Source organism: Entelurus aequoreus, linkage group LG19, assembly GCF_033978785.1.
Source record: "Entelurus aequoreus isolate RoL-2023_Sb linkage group LG19, RoL_Eaeq_v1.1, whole genome shotgun sequence".
NCBI classification, from domain to species: domain Eukaryota; kingdom Metazoa; phylum Chordata; class Actinopteri; order Syngnathiformes; family Syngnathidae; genus Entelurus; species Entelurus aequoreus.
Genome location: NC_084749.1, coordinates 26,534,880 through 26,554,055, shown reverse-complemented (window position 1 = coordinate 26,554,055; position 19,176 = coordinate 26,534,880). Strand labels below are relative to the sequence as shown.

At 39.5% G+C, this 19,176-nt stretch overlaps 1 protein-coding gene across 1 annotated transcript in view; it reads right to left on the bottom strand.

Annotated features, from left to right (window-relative positions):
- Window positions 1–19,176, bottom strand: part of LOC133635234 (ephrin type-B receptor 1-like) — a 242,736-nt gene that overhangs the window by 100,243 nt on the left and 123,317 nt on the right. The window contains exon 6 of the mRNA XM_062028178.1: window positions 306–461. Coding sequence (XP_061884162.1) covers window positions 306–461 — 156 coding nt within the window. The remainder of the gene's footprint in view (window positions 1–305; window positions 462–19,176) is intronic.

The window sequence follows — 19,176 nt, the reverse complement described above, 5'->3', positions numbered from 1 at the left end:
ATAAGGAAACATTTCTTTTTTTTAATAATCTTATATTGTTGTATTTAGTTAATAAAAAACATTTGTAATTGCATTCAAAAAATACCTTTGTTTTATCATAATAGACATATTCACAAAATTATTTGACCATGATATTTCAAATAAAAAGCACCAGGATCAGTGATACTGGCCCTGAATTTACACAGTATCGGATTGATCCCAACATTCTCAGTATCGTCCTGCTTTGGATCGTGAAGTTACTGCGTTTGCTGGGAGATCCTAAAAGTGTATTTTGACTTATGTTCATGAGAAAGAGAGTGACTCACTTGTGCATAAATCCTCTGGTTTGTCCATGTCACCACGATAGTAACCATTGCGACAACCACAAAGGGTTGCAGCCTCAATGGTCGAGCGACTGTTCAGTGGACATTGCTGACATAATCCGGGCCCCTGGGCAGATTTAAAGGTTCCCTGTGGACATGCTGTGAAGAAACAAAGACATTGGAAACGATTTAAATATTTTTATATCATTTTAATATTGTATCTCTGTGTAAGATTGATTTATTTTAGGGCAACTTAAGACAGACAAAAATAATGTTTGTTCTGTGCAATAGAAAATGGTTTTCTAACTTAGTTCCTCTTATCTGGGTCAGAATGCCTCATATCTATTAATTCAAATGATTCGTAACATGAAACACATATGAATAGTTAAACACGGAGCGCCCCCATTTTCAGGATTTTCCTGGTTCAGGAGCACCGTGTTCTGAGCAAGAAGTACTTTCTTTTCTTCAGCTTGCAGACGTGATGTTTCATTATTTGCCTACCGTCTGAGACAAGATGAGCTGTGTAATGAAAGACGGCGTCAGTGTGGATTGGATGCAAATACAGGGTATTTTTGGAATCTGTTTGAAACTCAAGGTGATCTATAACTGTCATCTATTGCTTTTGAAGGACCAGTGAAGGACCTCACTTATAGATTAAATACCAAACACCATCTGAAGGTGGCGATCAACACAATATATTTCGCTACAGTCTGCCTTCCACCTGGAATTGGATGCAAAATATGACATATTATCAAACCAAAACAAGGTTTGTTTTGTTTTGTTTTTAACCATTTTGAGTATTTTTCATGATAGGGGCTGCATGTGTAAAATGTTGTACTCATGTTATACATTTGCGGTGTCAAACATTGAAAATCAACGTGTATCCAGCCTGCATTACAAACATTCACGACAAAGGATCACAATCTAACATCGGTATCACCCACGTACAGTCGTGGTCAAAAGTTTACATACACTTGTAAAGAACATAATGTCATGGCTGTCTTGAGTTTCCAATACTTTCAACAACTCTTATTTTTGTTGTGATAGAGTGATTGGAGCACATACTTGTTGGTCACAAAAAACATCCATGAAGTTTGGTTCTTTTATGAATTTATTATGGGTCTACTGAAAATGTGACCAAATATGCTGGGTCAAAAGTATACATACAGCAATGTTAATATTTGGTTACATGTCCTTTTGCAAGTTTCACTGAATAAGGCGCTTTAGGTAACCATCCACAAGCTTCTGGTTGAATTTTTTTACCACTCCTCTTGACAAAATTGGTGCAGTGCAGCTAAATTTGTTTGTTTTCAATCAATCAATCAATGTTTATTTATATAGCCCTAAATCACAAGTATCTCAAAGGGCTGCACAAGCCACAACGACATCCTCGATACAGGTTTTCTGACATGGACTTGTTTCTTCACCATTGTCCACACGTTTAAGTCAGGACTTTGGGAAAGCCATTCTAAAACCTTCATTCTAGCCTGATTTAGCCATTCCTTTACCACTTTTGATGTGTGTTTGGGGTCATTGTCCTGTTGGAACACTCAACTGCGCCCAAAAACCAACCTCCGGGCCGATGATTTTAGGTTGTCCTGAAGAATTTGGAGGTAATCCTCCTTTTTCATTGTCCCATTTACTCTCTGTGAAGCACCAGTTCCATTGGCAGCAAAACAGGCCCAGAGCATAATACTACCACCACCATGCTTGACGGTAGGGATGGTGTTCCTGGGATTTTCTCCTCCAAACATATTGCTGGGTATTGTGGCCAAACAGCTCAATTTTTGTTTCATCTGACACCACATGGACAAAGATAAGACCTTCTGGAGGAAAGTTATGTGGACAGATAAAACAAAAATTTAGCTGTTTGGCCACAACTGTATACCTCATATATATACATATTATCGACTATATTGGCAAGTGGTATTAATATGATGTATTACACTAACTATTCATATAAGGCTGACAAATTACTAGGGATGGGTGCCTTTCACATTTTTAATCGATACGGTACCTCTTCCTGGTACCTGGGAATGGATACCAGTACTTAAAGGCCTACTGAAACCCACTACTACCGACCACGCAGTCTGATAGTTTATATATCAATGATGAAATCTTAACATTATAACACATGCCAATACGGCCGGGTTAACTTATAAAGTGACATTTTAAATTTGCCGCTAAACTTCCGGTTCGAAACGCCTCTGAGGATGACGTATGCGAGTGACGTAGACCGGCGAACACGTGTATGCCTTCCACATTGAAGCCAATACGAAAAAGCTCTGTTTTCATTTCATAATTCCACAGTATTCTGGACATCTGTGTTCGTGAATCTGTTTCAATCATGTTCATTGCATTATGGAGAAGGAAGCCGAGCAAGCAAAGAAGAAAGTTGTCGGTGCGAAATGGACGTATTTTTCGAACGTAGTCAGCCACAACAGTACACAGCCGGCGCTTCTTTGTTTACATTCCCGAAAGATGCAGTCAAGATGGAAGAACTCGGATAACAGAGACTCTAACCAGGAGGACTTTTGACTTGGATACACAGACGCCTGTAGAGAACTGGGACAACACAGACTCTTACCAGGATTACTTTGATTTGGATGACAAAGACGCAGACGTGCTACTGTGAGTATGCAGCTTTGGCTTTTTTTTGCGTATGTACGTAACTTTTTTAAAATATATAAGCTTTATGAACCTTGGGTTAGGTGAACGGTCTTTTGGGCTGAGTGATTGTGTGTGTTGATCAGGTGTTTGAATTGTATTGGCGTGTTCTATGGAGCTTGGAGCCAGCAGAGGAGCTAGGAGCTAGCATAACACGTACCGTACCGTACGTGCACGTCACGTACGTAACTTTTTTTAAATATATAAGCTTTATGAACCTTGGGTTGGGTGAACGGTCTTTTGGGCTGAGTGATTGTGTGTGTTGATCAGGTGTTTGAATTGTATTGGCGTGTTCTATGGAGCTAGGAGCTAGCAGAGGAGCTAGGAGCTAGCATAACACGTACCGTACCGTACGTGCGCGTCACGTACGTAACTTTTTAAAAATATATAAGCTTTATGAACCTTGGGTTAGGTGAACGGTCTTTTGGGCTGAGTGATTGTGTGTGTTGATCAGGTGTTTGAATTGTATTGGCGTGTTCTATGGAGCTTGGCGTGTTCTATGGAGCTAGGAGCTAGCAGAGGAGCTAGGAGCTAGCATAACAAACACGCAGGTGTTTTTATGCAGGATTAATTTGTGGCATATTAAATATAAGCCTGGTTGTGTTGTGGCTAATAGAGTATATATATGTCTTGTGTTTATTTACTGTTGTAGTCATTCCCAGCTGAATATCAGGTCACCCCCGGCTCTCACAGCATCTTCCCTATCTGAATAGCTTCAACTCCCCACTAGTCCTTCACTTGCACTTTACTCATCCACAAATCTTTCATCCTCGCTCAAATTAATGGGGAAATTGTCGCTTTCTCGGTCCGAATCTCTCTCACTTCATGCGGCCATCATTGTAAACAATAGGGAACTTTGCGTATATGTTCAACTGACTACGTCACGCTACTTCCGGTAGGTGCAAGCCTTTTTTTTATCAGATACCAAAAGTTGCAATCTTTATCGTCGTTGTTCTATACTAAATCCTTTCAGCAAAAATATGGCAATATCGCGAAATGATCAAGTATGACACATAGAATAGATCTGCTATCCCCGTTTAAATAAAAAAAATTCATTTCAGTAGGCCTTTAACAGTACCAATTTTTGTTTTTTTTGTATGTAAATTTTGAGTTGAAGAAAATGCTGATTTTTTTCATCTAACATTTAAAGGGGTCATGTTATGACTTTTTTCTACAGCTAAAACACTCCTTGTGGTCTACATAACGTGTAATGGTGCTTCTTTGCTAAACATTTTGCATAGATTATGTTTTACAGACAATCTTGACTGTTTCTTCAGGACGCAACATTTTGTGGGTGGTCTTATTTACTTGCCTCCACTTCTACTGCGTCTTCTTCACTTCAGCCATGTTATAGTTTTTAGCATGTTCCATAAGAAGTCTACTGACAGGTATAAACTGGAACTATACACTACTTTGTATTAGAAATGGCAACAGCAGAGGATGCATGTGCATGTACGAGCAAGTCTGCCCCAAAACAAGAAAATAGAGAAAAAGAAGAACCTTATTGACTACAGCGTCAAACTACAATGGCTAATTTGCGCACAGCACTGACGTTACTAATTGGACAAACGTCACATATTGGGTAAATTCCAAATGGCATGTTTTGAGGGAGTATGAAGAAAAGCAAGATTATTTTTATAAATAGCTCCGCCATGCCTCCATGGTTCAAATACACAAAAACAAGTACCAACAGTTAAGAAAAGTTGGTTCTGCATAATAGGTCCTGGGGCAGAGTAGTACACACGAGTCTTGTGTAACAGTCATTTCAAGCATGTTCTAAATAACACAATGATTGGCTGCATTATGTCAATTGTGGAACATGATTGAGTCCAGGTCTGACAAATTGCATTAAAGAAAATAGAAGTTGTGAGAAGTGTGTCAGAAATTATCAATGCAGAACCTCTAAATATTATTTGATTACCGTATTTTGCGAACTATAAGGCACTAAAATCCTTTCATCTTCTGAAAACTTGACAGTGCGCCTTATAACCCCGTGCGCCTAATGCATGGAATAATTTTGGTTGTGCTTACCGATCTCAAAGCTATTTTATTTGGTACATAGAGGAATGATAAGTGTGACCAGTAGATGGCAGTCACACATAAGAGATATGTGTAGACTGCAATTTGATGGCAGTCACACATAAGAGATACAGTACGTGTAGACCGCAATATGACTCAAGTAAACAACACCAAAATGTTGTATGTTCCGTTGAAAATATAGACCATTACACACGGCTTTCAAAAATCTATGAAAATGTTTTAGTACGACTTTGGTAAGCTATGAAGCCGCACCGCTTGATGGATTGTACTGTGCTTCTACATACAAGTATTATTATGGTGTGTGTATACGGTAAGACATTATCTGGCGTTTTGTTTCACAATATTATGCAAAAGCAACTTTTCTTACCTTCTGGTACCTGTTTATGTGTATTTGGGATCTGCATAAGTCCTGAAAATTTGCGCATGTCCGCCTTTGTAATCCGTGGCGACCACATATTCGATAAGCTTCTTCTTTTTCTCTATCTTCTTGTTATGTGACATTCATCCTCCGCTGTTGCCATTTCTAATATAAACTAGTGTAAAGTTATGTCTTATATCTGTCAGTAAACTCGCCATGAAAGCACTAAAACATATCGGTGGAGTGAGTTTACATTATTCACCCAAGGAACTTTAGTTATTAGAGAGTTCCGGTCACACGGGACACATTTCCGGCGTTGTTATTGCACTAGTGAGCCACGGATGAGAAGATGCTGCTCCATTATTGATTTAAGTAAAGTTTGAATGTCATTAAAACAGTTAGCTCCATCTTTTGACACTTCTTCCACTCCCGTCCTTGCACGCTACACCGCTACAACAAAGATGACAGAGAAAAAATGCTGCCTTTTGTATGAAAATAAATAATAAATCATCGGCAGTGCGCCTTATAATGATATAAATATAAATACTTTTTTTTTTGTGCCACCCTGGTCCCCTTTAACACTGAGCTGTGCGGTCCAGTTATCTTATCTTTTTACACTTCTGAGTGTCATTTAAAACTACTATCTAGTAAACTTTGCATGCAGTTGCAATTCCAAGACGTTCAGTGGCAGTAGTGTATGGAATACGGCAGAGATGTGTATAAAGAGAGTATGTTTGCTATACCAAGGACCTGTGCGGCTCTGCCCGGAAAATGCAATTGTTGTTTTGAGGAAATAAACCAAAATAATATGTCTATATGTAGTTTTAAACATACTCCAGCTCACAGACTTACAAGAAAACATGTTTTTATTTCAAATGTGCAGCTTTATTTGACACACTATGCTGCTACATTCCTGCAGTGTTTAGTGACCAGCAGGCTCTAAACACGCACCCGACGGCGCAACAAACGTAAAAGAAAAAATACAGAACGACTAAAAAAAACTTAAAACCCTCACTTGAAATAATTTTAACTGTTAAAATTATTAATTGTTAACAAATGAACCAGATCATTGAATTCCAATCATTTTGATTCAATAAATAAAAGGGTTTGAATGTTCTCGATAGCCAACATTATGTATTATTCTAACTGGTATTTCTTTTTTGTAACATGGTGAGTGAATAAGTGTACTTTTGTAAATATTTCTCCACATGTCTGCACACAACCTCAGGTATGGTAATGTAGATGTGATTGTTGATCAGCACATATTTTGCTTTATTCAATATTGACCTATTTCTTGCTCCTTTGTGTTGTTTATTTTTTATGAGATTTGGAGTTAATTTTATCATCTATTACTACACAAAAAATGTGGTTTATTTTGCTCTTTCAATGTCTATTCAGTCTATTTGTGTTTTATTTTCTCTTCTGCTGTTACTGAATATAATTATCTTAGCTTTACTTATTATTTGTATTAGTTTTGGTGTGTTTTCCTGAACAAAACGTAGACGTGTCGTGTGTTTACCTTGCACAAGACACTGTAATGGGTGGCTTAAGTGTTGACGAAGTAACTTTACTTCCCATACTTGTCTACTTTTCACTCATAACCCAATCCTTAAACAAACCGTCATTTGGCGGTAAGCACCAAGTTCAACACTCTCGTTCTCCCATGCCCTCCCAGACCCAAACAAGCTATTGTTTTTGATGCGGAGAAGATGGTCATATCCGCTCACAAAGTAAAAATGTCCCCAATTCAGTTTTGGGTTGCACAGAAGAAGGAACAGCACAACAGCTTCACCTACAACACTTTAAATTAAATTTGGCTTCCGTTAAGGGAAAAACAGTAGCCACGCGGGACCTAACCTGTCCCATGAATGTAAAGACAGTTAAATGTGCAGAAATACCACAGGACATAAAGAATGGTCCAAGAATCATCACAAAGGGCCTAGTGGGATCTAAATTCACTGCAGTTGTCAATAGTTCAAGACTAAACCGTAATTGCCTCTTGGACACTGGCTCACGCAAAGCACTGACGTCACCAATTGGACAAACGTCACATATTGAGTAAATTCCAAATGGCACGTTCGGAGGAAGTATGAAGAAAGGCAAGATTATTTTTATAAATATTTCCGCCATGCCTCCATGGTTCAAATTTTCGGAACTTACGCAGATCCTAAATACACAAAAACAGGTACCAATGGGTAAGAAAAATTGGTTTTGCATAATAGGTCCTGGGGCAGAGTAGCACATACTTGTCTTGTGTAACAGTCATTTCAAGCATGTTGTAAATAACACAATGATTGGCTCCATTACTGTATGTCCATTGTGGAGCATGATTAAGTCCAGGTCTGACAAATTGCATTAAAGAAAAAAAAGTTGTGAGAAGTGTGTCAGAAATTGTCAATGCGGAACCTCTAAATATTCTTTGATTACCGTATTTTTGGGACTATGAGGCGCACTTAAAGGCCTACTGAAATTAATTTTTTAAATTTAAACGGGGATAGCAGATCCATTCTATGTGTCACACTTGATCATTTTGCGATATTGCCATATTTTTGCTGAAAGGATTTTGTAGAGAACAACGACGATAAAGGTCGCAACTTTTGGTCGCTGATAAAAAAAAGCCTTGCCTATACCGGAAGTAGCGTGACGTCACGGGAGGAAGGACTCCTCACATTTTCCCATTGTTTACAATGCAGCGAGAGAGATTCGGACCGAGAAAGCGACGATTACAGCATTAATTTGAGCGAGGATGAAAGATTCGTGGATGAGGAAAGTGAGAGTGAAGGACTACAGTGCAGTGCAGGACATATCTTTTTTCGCTCTGACCGTAACTTAGGTACAAGGGTTCATTGGATTCCACACTTTCTCCTTTTTCTACTGTGGATCACGGATTTGTATTTTAAACCACCACGGATACTAAATCCTCTTGAAAATGAGAGTCGAGAACGCGAAATGGACATTCACAGTGACTTTTATCTCCACGACAATACATCAGCAAAGCTCTTTAGCTACTGAGCTAACATAATAGCATCGGGCTCAAATGCAGATAGAAACAAAATAAATAAATCCCTGACTGGAAGGATAGACAGAAGATCAACAATACTATTAAACCATGGACATGTAAATACACTGTTAATAATTCCCAGCTTGGCGAAGCTTAACAATGCTGTTGCTAACGACGCCATTGAAGCTAACTTAGCAACAGGACCTCACAGAGCTATGATAAAAGCATTAGCGCTCTATCTACGCCAGCCAGCCGTCATCTGCTCATCAACACCTGTGCTCACCTGCGTTCCAGCGATCGACGGAAGGACGAAGGACTTCACCCGATCATCCGTGCGGTCGGTGGCTAGCGCGTCTGCTATCCAAGTCAAAGTCGTCCTGGTTGTGTTGCTACAGCCAGCCGCTAATACACCGATCCCACCCACAGCTTTCTTCTGTGCAGTCTTCATTGTTCATTAAACAAATTGCAAAAGATTCACCAACACAGATGTCCAGAATACTGTGGAATTTTGAGATGAAAACAGAGCTTTTTTGTATGGAATTCAATGGGGTACCAATACTTCCGTTTCAACAATTGACGTCACGCGTATACGTCATCATATATAGACGTTTTCAACCAGAAGTTTAGCGGGAAATTTTAAATTGCACTTTATAAGTTAACCCGGCCGTATTGGCATGTGTTGCAATGTTAAGATTTCATCATTGATATATAAACTATCAGACTGCGTGGTCGGTAGTAGTGGCTTTCAGTAGGCCCTTAAAGGGCCGGGAAATATCCGGCTGAAACATCGCGGTATGATGATGTATGCGCGTGACGAAGTCCGAGTAACGGAAGTTATGGTACCCCGTAGAATCCTATACAAAAAGCTCTGTTTTCATTTCATAATTCCACAGTATTCTGGACATCTTTTGCAATTTTTTTAATGAACAATGAAGGCTGCAAAGAAGACAGTTGTAGGTGGGATCAGTGTATTAGCAGCGGACTACAGCAACACAACCAGGAAGACTTTGTTGGAGCGCTAGCCGCGCTAGCCGCGCTAGCCGCCGACCTCACCTTGACTTCCTACGTCTCCGGGCCGCCAAACGCATCGGGTGAAGTCCTTCGTCCTTCTGCCGATCGCTGGAACGCAGGTGAGCACGGGTGTTGATGAGCAAATGAGGGCTGGCTGGCGTAGGTGGAGAGCTAATGTTTTTAGCATAGCTCTGTGCAGTCCGGTTGCTAAGTTAGCTTCAATGGCGTCGTTTGCACAGCATTGTTAACCTTCGCCAGCCTGGAAAGCATTAACCGTGTATTTACATGTCCACTGTTTAATAGTATTGTTGATTTTCTATCTATCCTTCCAGTCAGGGGTTTATTTCTTTTGTTTCTATATGCAGTTAAAGCAAGATGCTATCACGTTAGCTCGTAGCTAAAGCATTTCGCCGATGTATTGTCGTGGAGATAAAAGGCACTGAATGTCCATTTCGCGTTCTCGACTCTCATTTTCAAGAGGATATAGTATCCGAGGTGGTTTAAAATACAAATCTGTGATCTACAATAGAAAAAGGAGAGTGTGGAATCCAATGAGCCAGCTTGTACCTAAGTTACGGTCAGAGCGAAAAAAGATACGTCCATCGCTGCCTCTCAAGTCATTCACTGTAACGTTCCTCATCTACGAATCTTTCATCCTCGCTCAAATTAATGGGGTAATCATCACTTTATCAGTCCGAATCTCTCTCGCTCCATTGTAAACAACGGGGAATTGTGAGGAATCCTAGCTCCTGTGACGTCACGCTACTTCCGGTATAGGCAAGGCTTTTTTTTATCAGCGAGCAAAAGTTGCGAACTTTATCGTCGATTTTTTCTACTAAATCCTTTCAGCAAAAATATGGCAATATCGCAAAATGATCAAGTACGACACATAGAATGGATCTGCTATTCCCGTTTAAATAAAAACAAATCATTTCAGTAGGCCTTTAAGAGACCTTCTTGAAGCTGAAATAATTAAGTAGTCAGAGTCACCTTTTGCCTCTCCAATTGTTGTTGTGAGAAAACGGAATGGAGACATGTGCTTGTGCATTGATTATCGGGAACTGAATGCATAAACTGTTAAAGATGCATAAGCCCTTCCCAATAGTGAAGAGTCTTTCTCGCCGTTAACTGGATCCAAGTGGTTCGCAGTTTTAGATCTGAAATGGACGAAGCTGACAAGGCTAAAACCGCCTTTGTTACCCCATTAGGATTCTGGGAGTGAGACTGCATGCCTCAGGGATTAACTATTGCTCCAAATACTTTTCACCGGCTCATGGAGAAGTGCTTGGAAGACCTCAATCTTAAAGGAAGTTCAAGTGGTTCTTGATGACATAATTTTTTCTACGCCACCCTTGAGAAACACGAGGAGCACCTCCATTGATGTCCACAGAAAAGTGTAATATTTTCCAGTCAAGGGACTAGAAATCTGAAAGAGTTGCACTTTTAGGATTCTCTGGATATTATTGTCAATTCATCAAAAATTATGCCATCACTGAAAACACACTAATCACCCTCTACTCAAGGCTATGCACCTGTTCACCAGTCCACCAAAACTAAATTACCACCGTGAAATATCAAGAACCAAAGAACTTCTTTAGGGAGAGATGGACCTCAGCCTGTCAGATCTCTTTTGAAACTGTAATTGACAAATTGCCTTCTGCTCCTGTCCTTGGTTGTGCCAACTCAAAACTGCCATATACAGTATATTGCACACAGATGCAAGTACAACTGGATTGAGAGCTGTGCTGTAGCAATAACAAAAAGGTCAACTTTGAGTTATTGCCTACGCTACCAGAGGCCTTTCACAAAGCGAGTCACATTACCCAGCTCACATGTAGGAGTTTTTGGCATTGAAATGGATTGTCACAGAAACATTTCATGATTATATCTATGGAACCAACTTCACTGTAGAAACTGATAACAACCCTCTTACCTATGCCCTCTACTCTGCTAAATTAGATGCCACCAGCCATCAGTGGTTAGCTCCACTGTCAACATATTCTTTCACAATGCAGTTTCGAGCGAGCAAACAACACTGATGCTGATGCTTTGTCCCAAAGATCACACACAACAGTTCCAGATGACACATCTCACTGCAAATAATTGGACCATGTCCACCATCTTGCTAAGAACTTGAGTGATTTAAGAGAATCTGCTGAAATATCGCAAGATATTGTGGATCTGTCAAAGCAGCTTTGTGACAGCCTATCATCATTCTTAAATACCTCAATTTAATATCACTCTTGTTGAATCATTGACACTCTCTGCTGAAATTCTTCCTGAGTTCGCTGAGGAAGAGTCACATTGTCTGACGATTGTTCCATCCTTGACACACCACGACCTGAAGGAAGAACAACTTTCTGACCCAGCAATTAAAGAAGTCAACCATCAGCTTAAAACTGGAGAAAATATTCCTCCTACTGCTCATCAGGCACTTCCTGAGCTCCCTCTGTTGTTGCGGGAGTGGACTTGGCTAAAGCTGGAGTATGGAGTACAACAATAGGACAACAATCTTCTGCAGTTAGTCCTGCCTCCTGTCCTGTGCTCTAGATTCCTGAAGTTTTTACACAATGATCTGGGACACGTAGGAATAGAGCGGACATTGAATCTGGCTACGGTAGAGGTTCTTCTGGCCCAAGATGACAGCTAAAGTAGAGCTCTACATCAAGACCTGTGGTCGCTGTGTACGGTGCAACACCGTACAAGAAAAAGCAGCTCCTCTTGTTAACATCCAAACCAGTTGACCCTTAGAACTTCTTTGTATGAATTTTCTCTCACTTGATCCAGACAGTACTAACATCCAAGACACCTTAGTGCTAACCGACCATTTCGCCAAATTTGCTGTAGCAGTCCCAACTCCAAACCAAAAAGCCAAAACTGTATCAAAATCTTTATAGCATGTTGTAATGGTACATTATTGTATCCCTGAACAGTTGGACACCGATTTTGAATCAAAGTTAATAAAGGACCTCTGTGACATCACTGGCATCAAGCAAACCAGGACCACTCCATATCATCCTCAAGAAAACCCGCTTCAATGATTTAACCGGACACTGTTAAATATTTTGGGAACATTTGAGAACAAGCAAAAATCAAAGTGGAAGGAACATGTTAAACCCCTTGTCCAATGCGTACAACTGTACCTGGAATGAGGTGACAGGATACACGCCATATGAACTCATTTTTGGACGGTCACCCCGCCTCTCAGTTGACTTGGCTTTTGGACTATCCCTGAGAGAATCTCTATAGTCCTCATATTCTCAATACAGTCGAGATCAAAAGTTTATATACACTTGTAAAGGACATAATGTCATGGCTGTCTTGAGTTTCCAATAATTTCTACAACTCTTATTTTTTTTTGTGTTAGAGTGATTGGAGCACATACTTGTTGTCACAAAAACATTCATAAAGTTTGGTTCTTTTATGAATTTATTATGGGTCTACTGAAAATGCGACCAAATCTGCTGGGTCAACAGCATACATACAGCAATGATAATATTTGGTTACATGTCCCTTGGCAAGTTTCACTGCAATAAGGCGCTTTTGGTAGCTATCCACAAGCTTCTGTGAAGCTTCTGGTTGAATTGTTGACCACTTCTCTTTACAAAATCGGTGCAGTTCCGCTAAATTTGTTGGTTTTCTGACATGGACATGTTTCTTCAGCATTGTCCACATGTTTAAGTCAGGACTTTGGGAAGGCCATTCTACAACCTTAATTCAAGCTTGATTTAGCCATTCCTTTACCATTTTTGACGTGTGTTTGGGGTCATTGTCATGTTGACAAGACCCAACCTCCGGGCTGATGATTTTAGGTTGTCCTGAAGAATTTGGAGGTAATTCTTCTTTTTCAATGTCCCATTTACTCTCTGTAAAGCACCAGTTCCATTGGCAGCAAAACAGGCCCAAAGCATAATACTACCACCACCATGCTTGATGGTAGGAATGGTGTTCTGGGATTAAAGGCCTCACCTTTTCTCCTCCAAACATATTGATGGGTATTCTGGCCAAACAGCTCAATTTTTGTTTCATTTGACCACAGAACTTTCCTCCAGAAGGTTTTATCTTTGTCCTTGTGATGTCAGATGAAACAAAAATCGTTGTTCTAAAAGGGGGGAGAGCGTAACACTGGTAATTTTATGTAACTATCATTATATATCATTGTATTATTGTCTATCATATCACAAACTACCGCAAATACCCACCTATTTAAGAAGCCATCTATTGCAAGACTTCAAGTTGGCGTCCCAGCCATTACTTGCGAGTTTGATGCTGCACATCGCCGCCTGTTGTGCCCACCACCTAGAGAAAGCTAGACGTCTGGCTTATGGTTGGCCAACTGGCCAGGTTTAAAGACCACATCCAAAGACCATCTTTAAGGACCACCTTTAAAGACCACACTGAAGGACACATTGTCATCCTGGATTAAACACCTGCAGGGTGAGCAGCTAGGCCATCAGCTTGAAACCCAAACACGGTCACCTGCTGGTGTGGTAGACACTGTCTTTCTATTTATATTTGTGGAACTTATACGAATCCTGAATATTTTAACCATGGACTAAAATGTATTGTTGTACCAAGCATTGGGACATGCAAAGTGTAAATATTGTATTTCATTTTTTTATATTTATTGGGTTTTTGTCTAACTTGTAATATACTCACTTTGCATCGAAAACCCGCGCTGAGTGTCATTAGCACAACATTTCCTCTGAGCCCAATCTAGACTTTTGATACTGGCTTATACATTACATTATCTCCACTTCATAGAGTTACACATTTTATATGCTACATATAGCTATTTGCTACATGTAACATGAGGAAAGCGAAGTTAAGTTAAGTTAAAGTTAAAGTACCAATGATTGTCACACACACACTAGGTGTGGTGAAATTTGTCCTCTGCATTTGACCCATCCCCTTGTTCACCCTCTGGGAGGTGAGGGGAGCAGTGAGCAGCAGCGGTGGCCGCGCCCGGTAATCATTTTTGTTGATTTAACCCCCAATTCCAACCCTCGATGCTGAGTGCCAAGCAGGGAGGTAATAGGTCCCATTTTTATAGTCTTTGGTATGACTCGGCCGGGGTTTGAACTCACAACCTACCAATCTCAGGGCGGACACTCTAACCACTAGTAAAAGCTTTCCGCAATTCTCGTGGGTAGAGCAGTCCCATGCTGCACAACAGGGCATTTATACGCATCGAAAAACTAAGGAGGAAGCGCCGCAAACACATAGTATCAGCTCAAAGTTGGTAGCAAACATGGCACCCTGTAGTCATGTGAGTGCTTTTTGACTAATCAATAAGGAGAGCTCCTGAAACTGGGTTGGCCATACTCTCTGTGTATACGACTCTGGACTATAGCGTGTTGCCTTAGCCAGGAAGTAGTCTTTGCCAATAAGTTCAATGTGTCAGTTTTTTCTTTTGTTGACCCATACAAAGTGTTTGTACTAAAAATATGTTTTTTATTACACACCAGCTGTTTGATTGTAACGTGCATAGTTGTAGTTTTGATTACCAAATTTGGAGGTGTTGAATTCGCCATGTAAAATTGCTAATGCTAATCGGTTTCATGACTGTGTCAAATCCAATGTAAATTAGCATCGAGCGAGCTATTTTTTGAAAAAGTGGAGCCTTACTACACTTTTGAGCGCCTTTTTTATGCTTTGTTGGCAAGGGAAATTGTACCATTATTCACATTTGCCGAGGTTGCAACTAGACGTGACGTCATGTGCAACAAAGGTATCAAAATATGGCACCGTTTGATGTTACGCAAGTATGAATGAATAATAGTACCGACACACTATGGTCAGTATCTATAAAGGTACCGAAATCAGTACCCATCCCTACAGATTACCACCTAAATAGCAATAATTTAACTGTGCATGACTAAAAACAACACCACTGCATGATAACAAAGTCATAAGTGTGTAACTACAACAAAGCATGCTAGGAAATGCCTTCTCCTCAAACTTGCCAACTCTTTCGGATTCTTCGATAGACTAACAGAATTTGCCCATGTCTACTAACATTCCAACTTAAAAGACACATCTCCTGGATTTTAATGTTTTAGTGTGCATACACTGTAGAAAATACTTTTGAAAGGGTGACGAGGAGATGGTCGATCAACAATCACTTAATTGAAACAAACAACTAAGCCAAACAACATCTACAGCTTTCTCTCCTAAAGCACACAGCAGCTCCCCCCTCCCTTTTTCTTGTCTTCCCCATGCTCATCCAATCACTTTGTTTTTTTTTAATTTTTTTATTTTTTTAAATTTTTTTTAAAAATAATGTCCTGCCCAGCTTCTCGGGCAAATCATATAGCAGATGTAGATGCCCATATCGGCTGTTCAGATTTACTTTACAAAAGAGAAGTGTAGGATACTTCTCTTGTTGCCTTACTTGTATTTTGACTTTATTAAATGTATTTATACTATCATTTGGTGCAGCCGGGCCGGAGAAGGAGGGGATAGAAAGAGAGAAAAAGGAAGACAGAGGGGGGAATTGTGGGGACAAGAGGGGGATTACACAGAGAGACAAAAACAACAACAGCAAACACAACAACAACAACAACAGAGCAACATCAGCAAATACGACATGTACAAATATGATGGTAATAGTAATAGCAAATAAGCAGTTAGCGAAAATAAAAAAATAATACAGAAATGACAATGAGCATTATTACACTAAAAATGGAGCAATATGAATACCAATAGAAATAGTGCTATTGATAATAAACAATACCAATACTTTACCTTTATTATCAACAATACAATTGTTCAAATGCAACAATACATATACGTAATGATAACTTGATATACGAAATAATGCAGAAAAATGGAGGGGAAGAAAGAGAAGCAACCTACATTAACCCTGTAGATTGTTATAGTAACAATAGGTTAAGCTTTGTCAGTGTGCCATGTGTTATACCCAGTTTACCCTAGGGCCACAACGTTAATATATGTTTGATGAAACGTGATTATGTGCATGAGTGTATGTGTGCATATGTACTTGTATATGTACAGTATGTGTATATGTGTGCTTGTACAGTGAATGTATATGTACAGTATGTGTATATGTGTGTACAGCGAATGTATATGTACAGTATGTGTATACAGTATGTGTGTTTGAACAGTGAATGTATATGTACAGTATGTGTATATGTGTGTTTGTACAGTGAATGTATATGTACAGTATATGTATGTGTGTGTTTGTACAGTGAATGTATATGTGTAGTATGTGTATGTGTGTGTTTGTACAGTGAGTGTATATGTACAGTATGTGTATATGTATGTTTTTACAGTGAATGTATATGTACAGTATGTGTATACAGTATGTTTGTATAATTAATGTGCGTGTGGATGTACGAACTTTGAGTGTGTAAATATGTACTGTATTTATTTGTATATGTATGTGGGAGCGTAGGTACCTATGTATGTTTGTGTGTATGTGTGTGAGTATATGTGAATTTGCATGTACAATACATTTGACTCCCAGTGTGTGTAATCAGGACACTTTTACAGACTTCCAGACTGTGGAGAAATACTGTAGGGAAGGTATTAATATGGCCCCATTTCTGGGTGGATCGCGCGTGAGAGGTAGTGGGGAGGTTAACCATTTGCAATGCAGTCTGCTGAAAATTATGGAAAGCGCCACTCGACATAGCAACTGGTCAAAGTTGGAAAACACACAAACACACGCACACAAAACATATTTGAAGATATTCAACACTTTACTGCCATCTGGTGGCTAAAGTAGATAGTGCATCTCCCCAATTTGTCACGTTTCATGTGTAAGGTAAACCACGACGAATGGGGCCATATAAATCCCTGTTCTACTGTAGAACTCTTGAAGCAAGCACGAACGAACGTGGATGTCTGAAGTGGACCTTCGACTCTTAATTGATCGCAACAGAGAGGGCATGATCGGGTAGGAGGCTAAGAGGAGAAAAATGCAGATTTACCGCGTACACAACTTGAAATTAATGTATTTTATTAAAATACACTTTCTACAGCGCCCTACTGGAATCCAATATCAATTTAAAACCCTCTGAAATGAGCAGGATAGGACCCCTTTAACTGCTGTAAATCTGACTAATCAAAACATAAATAATATATGCAATTACATACATTCATAAAATTACAACCATGCATTATCCCATAAGTGTTTTTTTTTATATTTATTGTTTGTAGCGGCATAGTAAGAGAGCATCTGCAGTATGGTTTTAGTAAACCACTCTTCTGCCAGAGCAGCTTGTTCAATAACATGTTTCCAAACTGTTGGAGCAGCTCAACCCATCAAAAGAAGCACGTTGTGAGGAAAGCCATCAGTTTGGCACCAAAATGTCTGGTTGAGTGATTTTATCCTGGTACTTCAGAGCAACTTTTCAGTTTATGCTCTGTCTGCACTCCAACAATTTGTTTAAGCTCCTCTGTTTTCTTCAGAGGGCCGTCAAAAGAGCCTGCAGATAAGCATTCTCATGCCTACAGCCGAGCATCTTATGAAGACGTTGGAACGACAAAGAAGAAAAATCTAAGATTGCAGCGCTTGTTTTATCAGTGTCATTCGGGGTTTTAAAATGCTTTTCTTTCAAAGGCATTGATGGTTTAGCAACAATACAATAGAATGTACGACAAATAACTACAGTAGTTTCAGGAATTAATGTAATACAGTAGTGCCTTGACTTATGAGTGTTTTAAGATAAAAGCTGTCTCTTGGCCAATTGTTATGCTTTAGGTTGCGAGCACATTTTTGAGTTACAAGCATTGGCGTTGCAGTAGCAAATGCCACAGTGAACCCCGTAAGAGCCGTCCTATGTTGTCTGGCCTTATTTGCTAGCATTTGCTTAAAGCTGGAGATTGAGATAACTTTGTTTTCCAACCATGAGAAGGAAGAAGGTGAGTGTGAAGGACAATGCTGAGAAGAAGTGGATGATATTCATTGAATTAAAAAAAATAATTAATCAAAAACATGGAGTCAACTTGGCGAATCTCGTCTGCACCATACTGAGGCAGAATGAGTCTAACGCCAGCCAAAAACGTTAAAATAATATCTAAATGGCTGACATTTATCCATTAAAATATGATAAAGTATGAAAAAGATGGTGTGTTTGACGGAGAAGTGGCTCGCCATACATTCTGTAGAAGTCCATTCTCCAAGCTAAATGCTCTACATTATTACATTATTTCATAAAACTACTGTAAGTGTTTGTATTACATGCTATTGTATTGTTTTTCTTTCAATATTTATCATCAAAACGTTTTCTTTTTAAGAGGCATGTAACACGTTAAAATTGTGCTGTTTTATGGGACCAAGCACCAATTGAATTGCTATTAATTATTGATTTGACATACAAGTATTTTGAATTACTGTCACAGAACCAATTGAGGTATAAGTTGAGGTAAAACTTCGAGAGCAGACTTTCATTGAATCTCCTTCCAGATGCTTCTTCGTCAAACACAAGATCAGCAGCTTTTCCATATTTTCTTGGATAAATGTCTGCCCTTGAGATATCATGCAGCACGCAGCCTCCTTGTTCCCTTCAAGAAATATTCGACAAGACCGTGAGGAAGCAGGGTTTTAAAATCACCCGAGACCCACACCACATACTTCATAGTGAAATTGTGTTGATGCCAAATGGTAAATGGTAAAGAACAGCAACATACAAACTCAACAGGTATAGATTTTCCTTCGTCCCACTGGCAATCAAAGCACTTAACACAGAAAACTACTGTAATAACCAGATGCAATAATAAGGAGAGCAATATTGGTATAGTGCAATACGGGAGGTGTGCAATACGGGGGG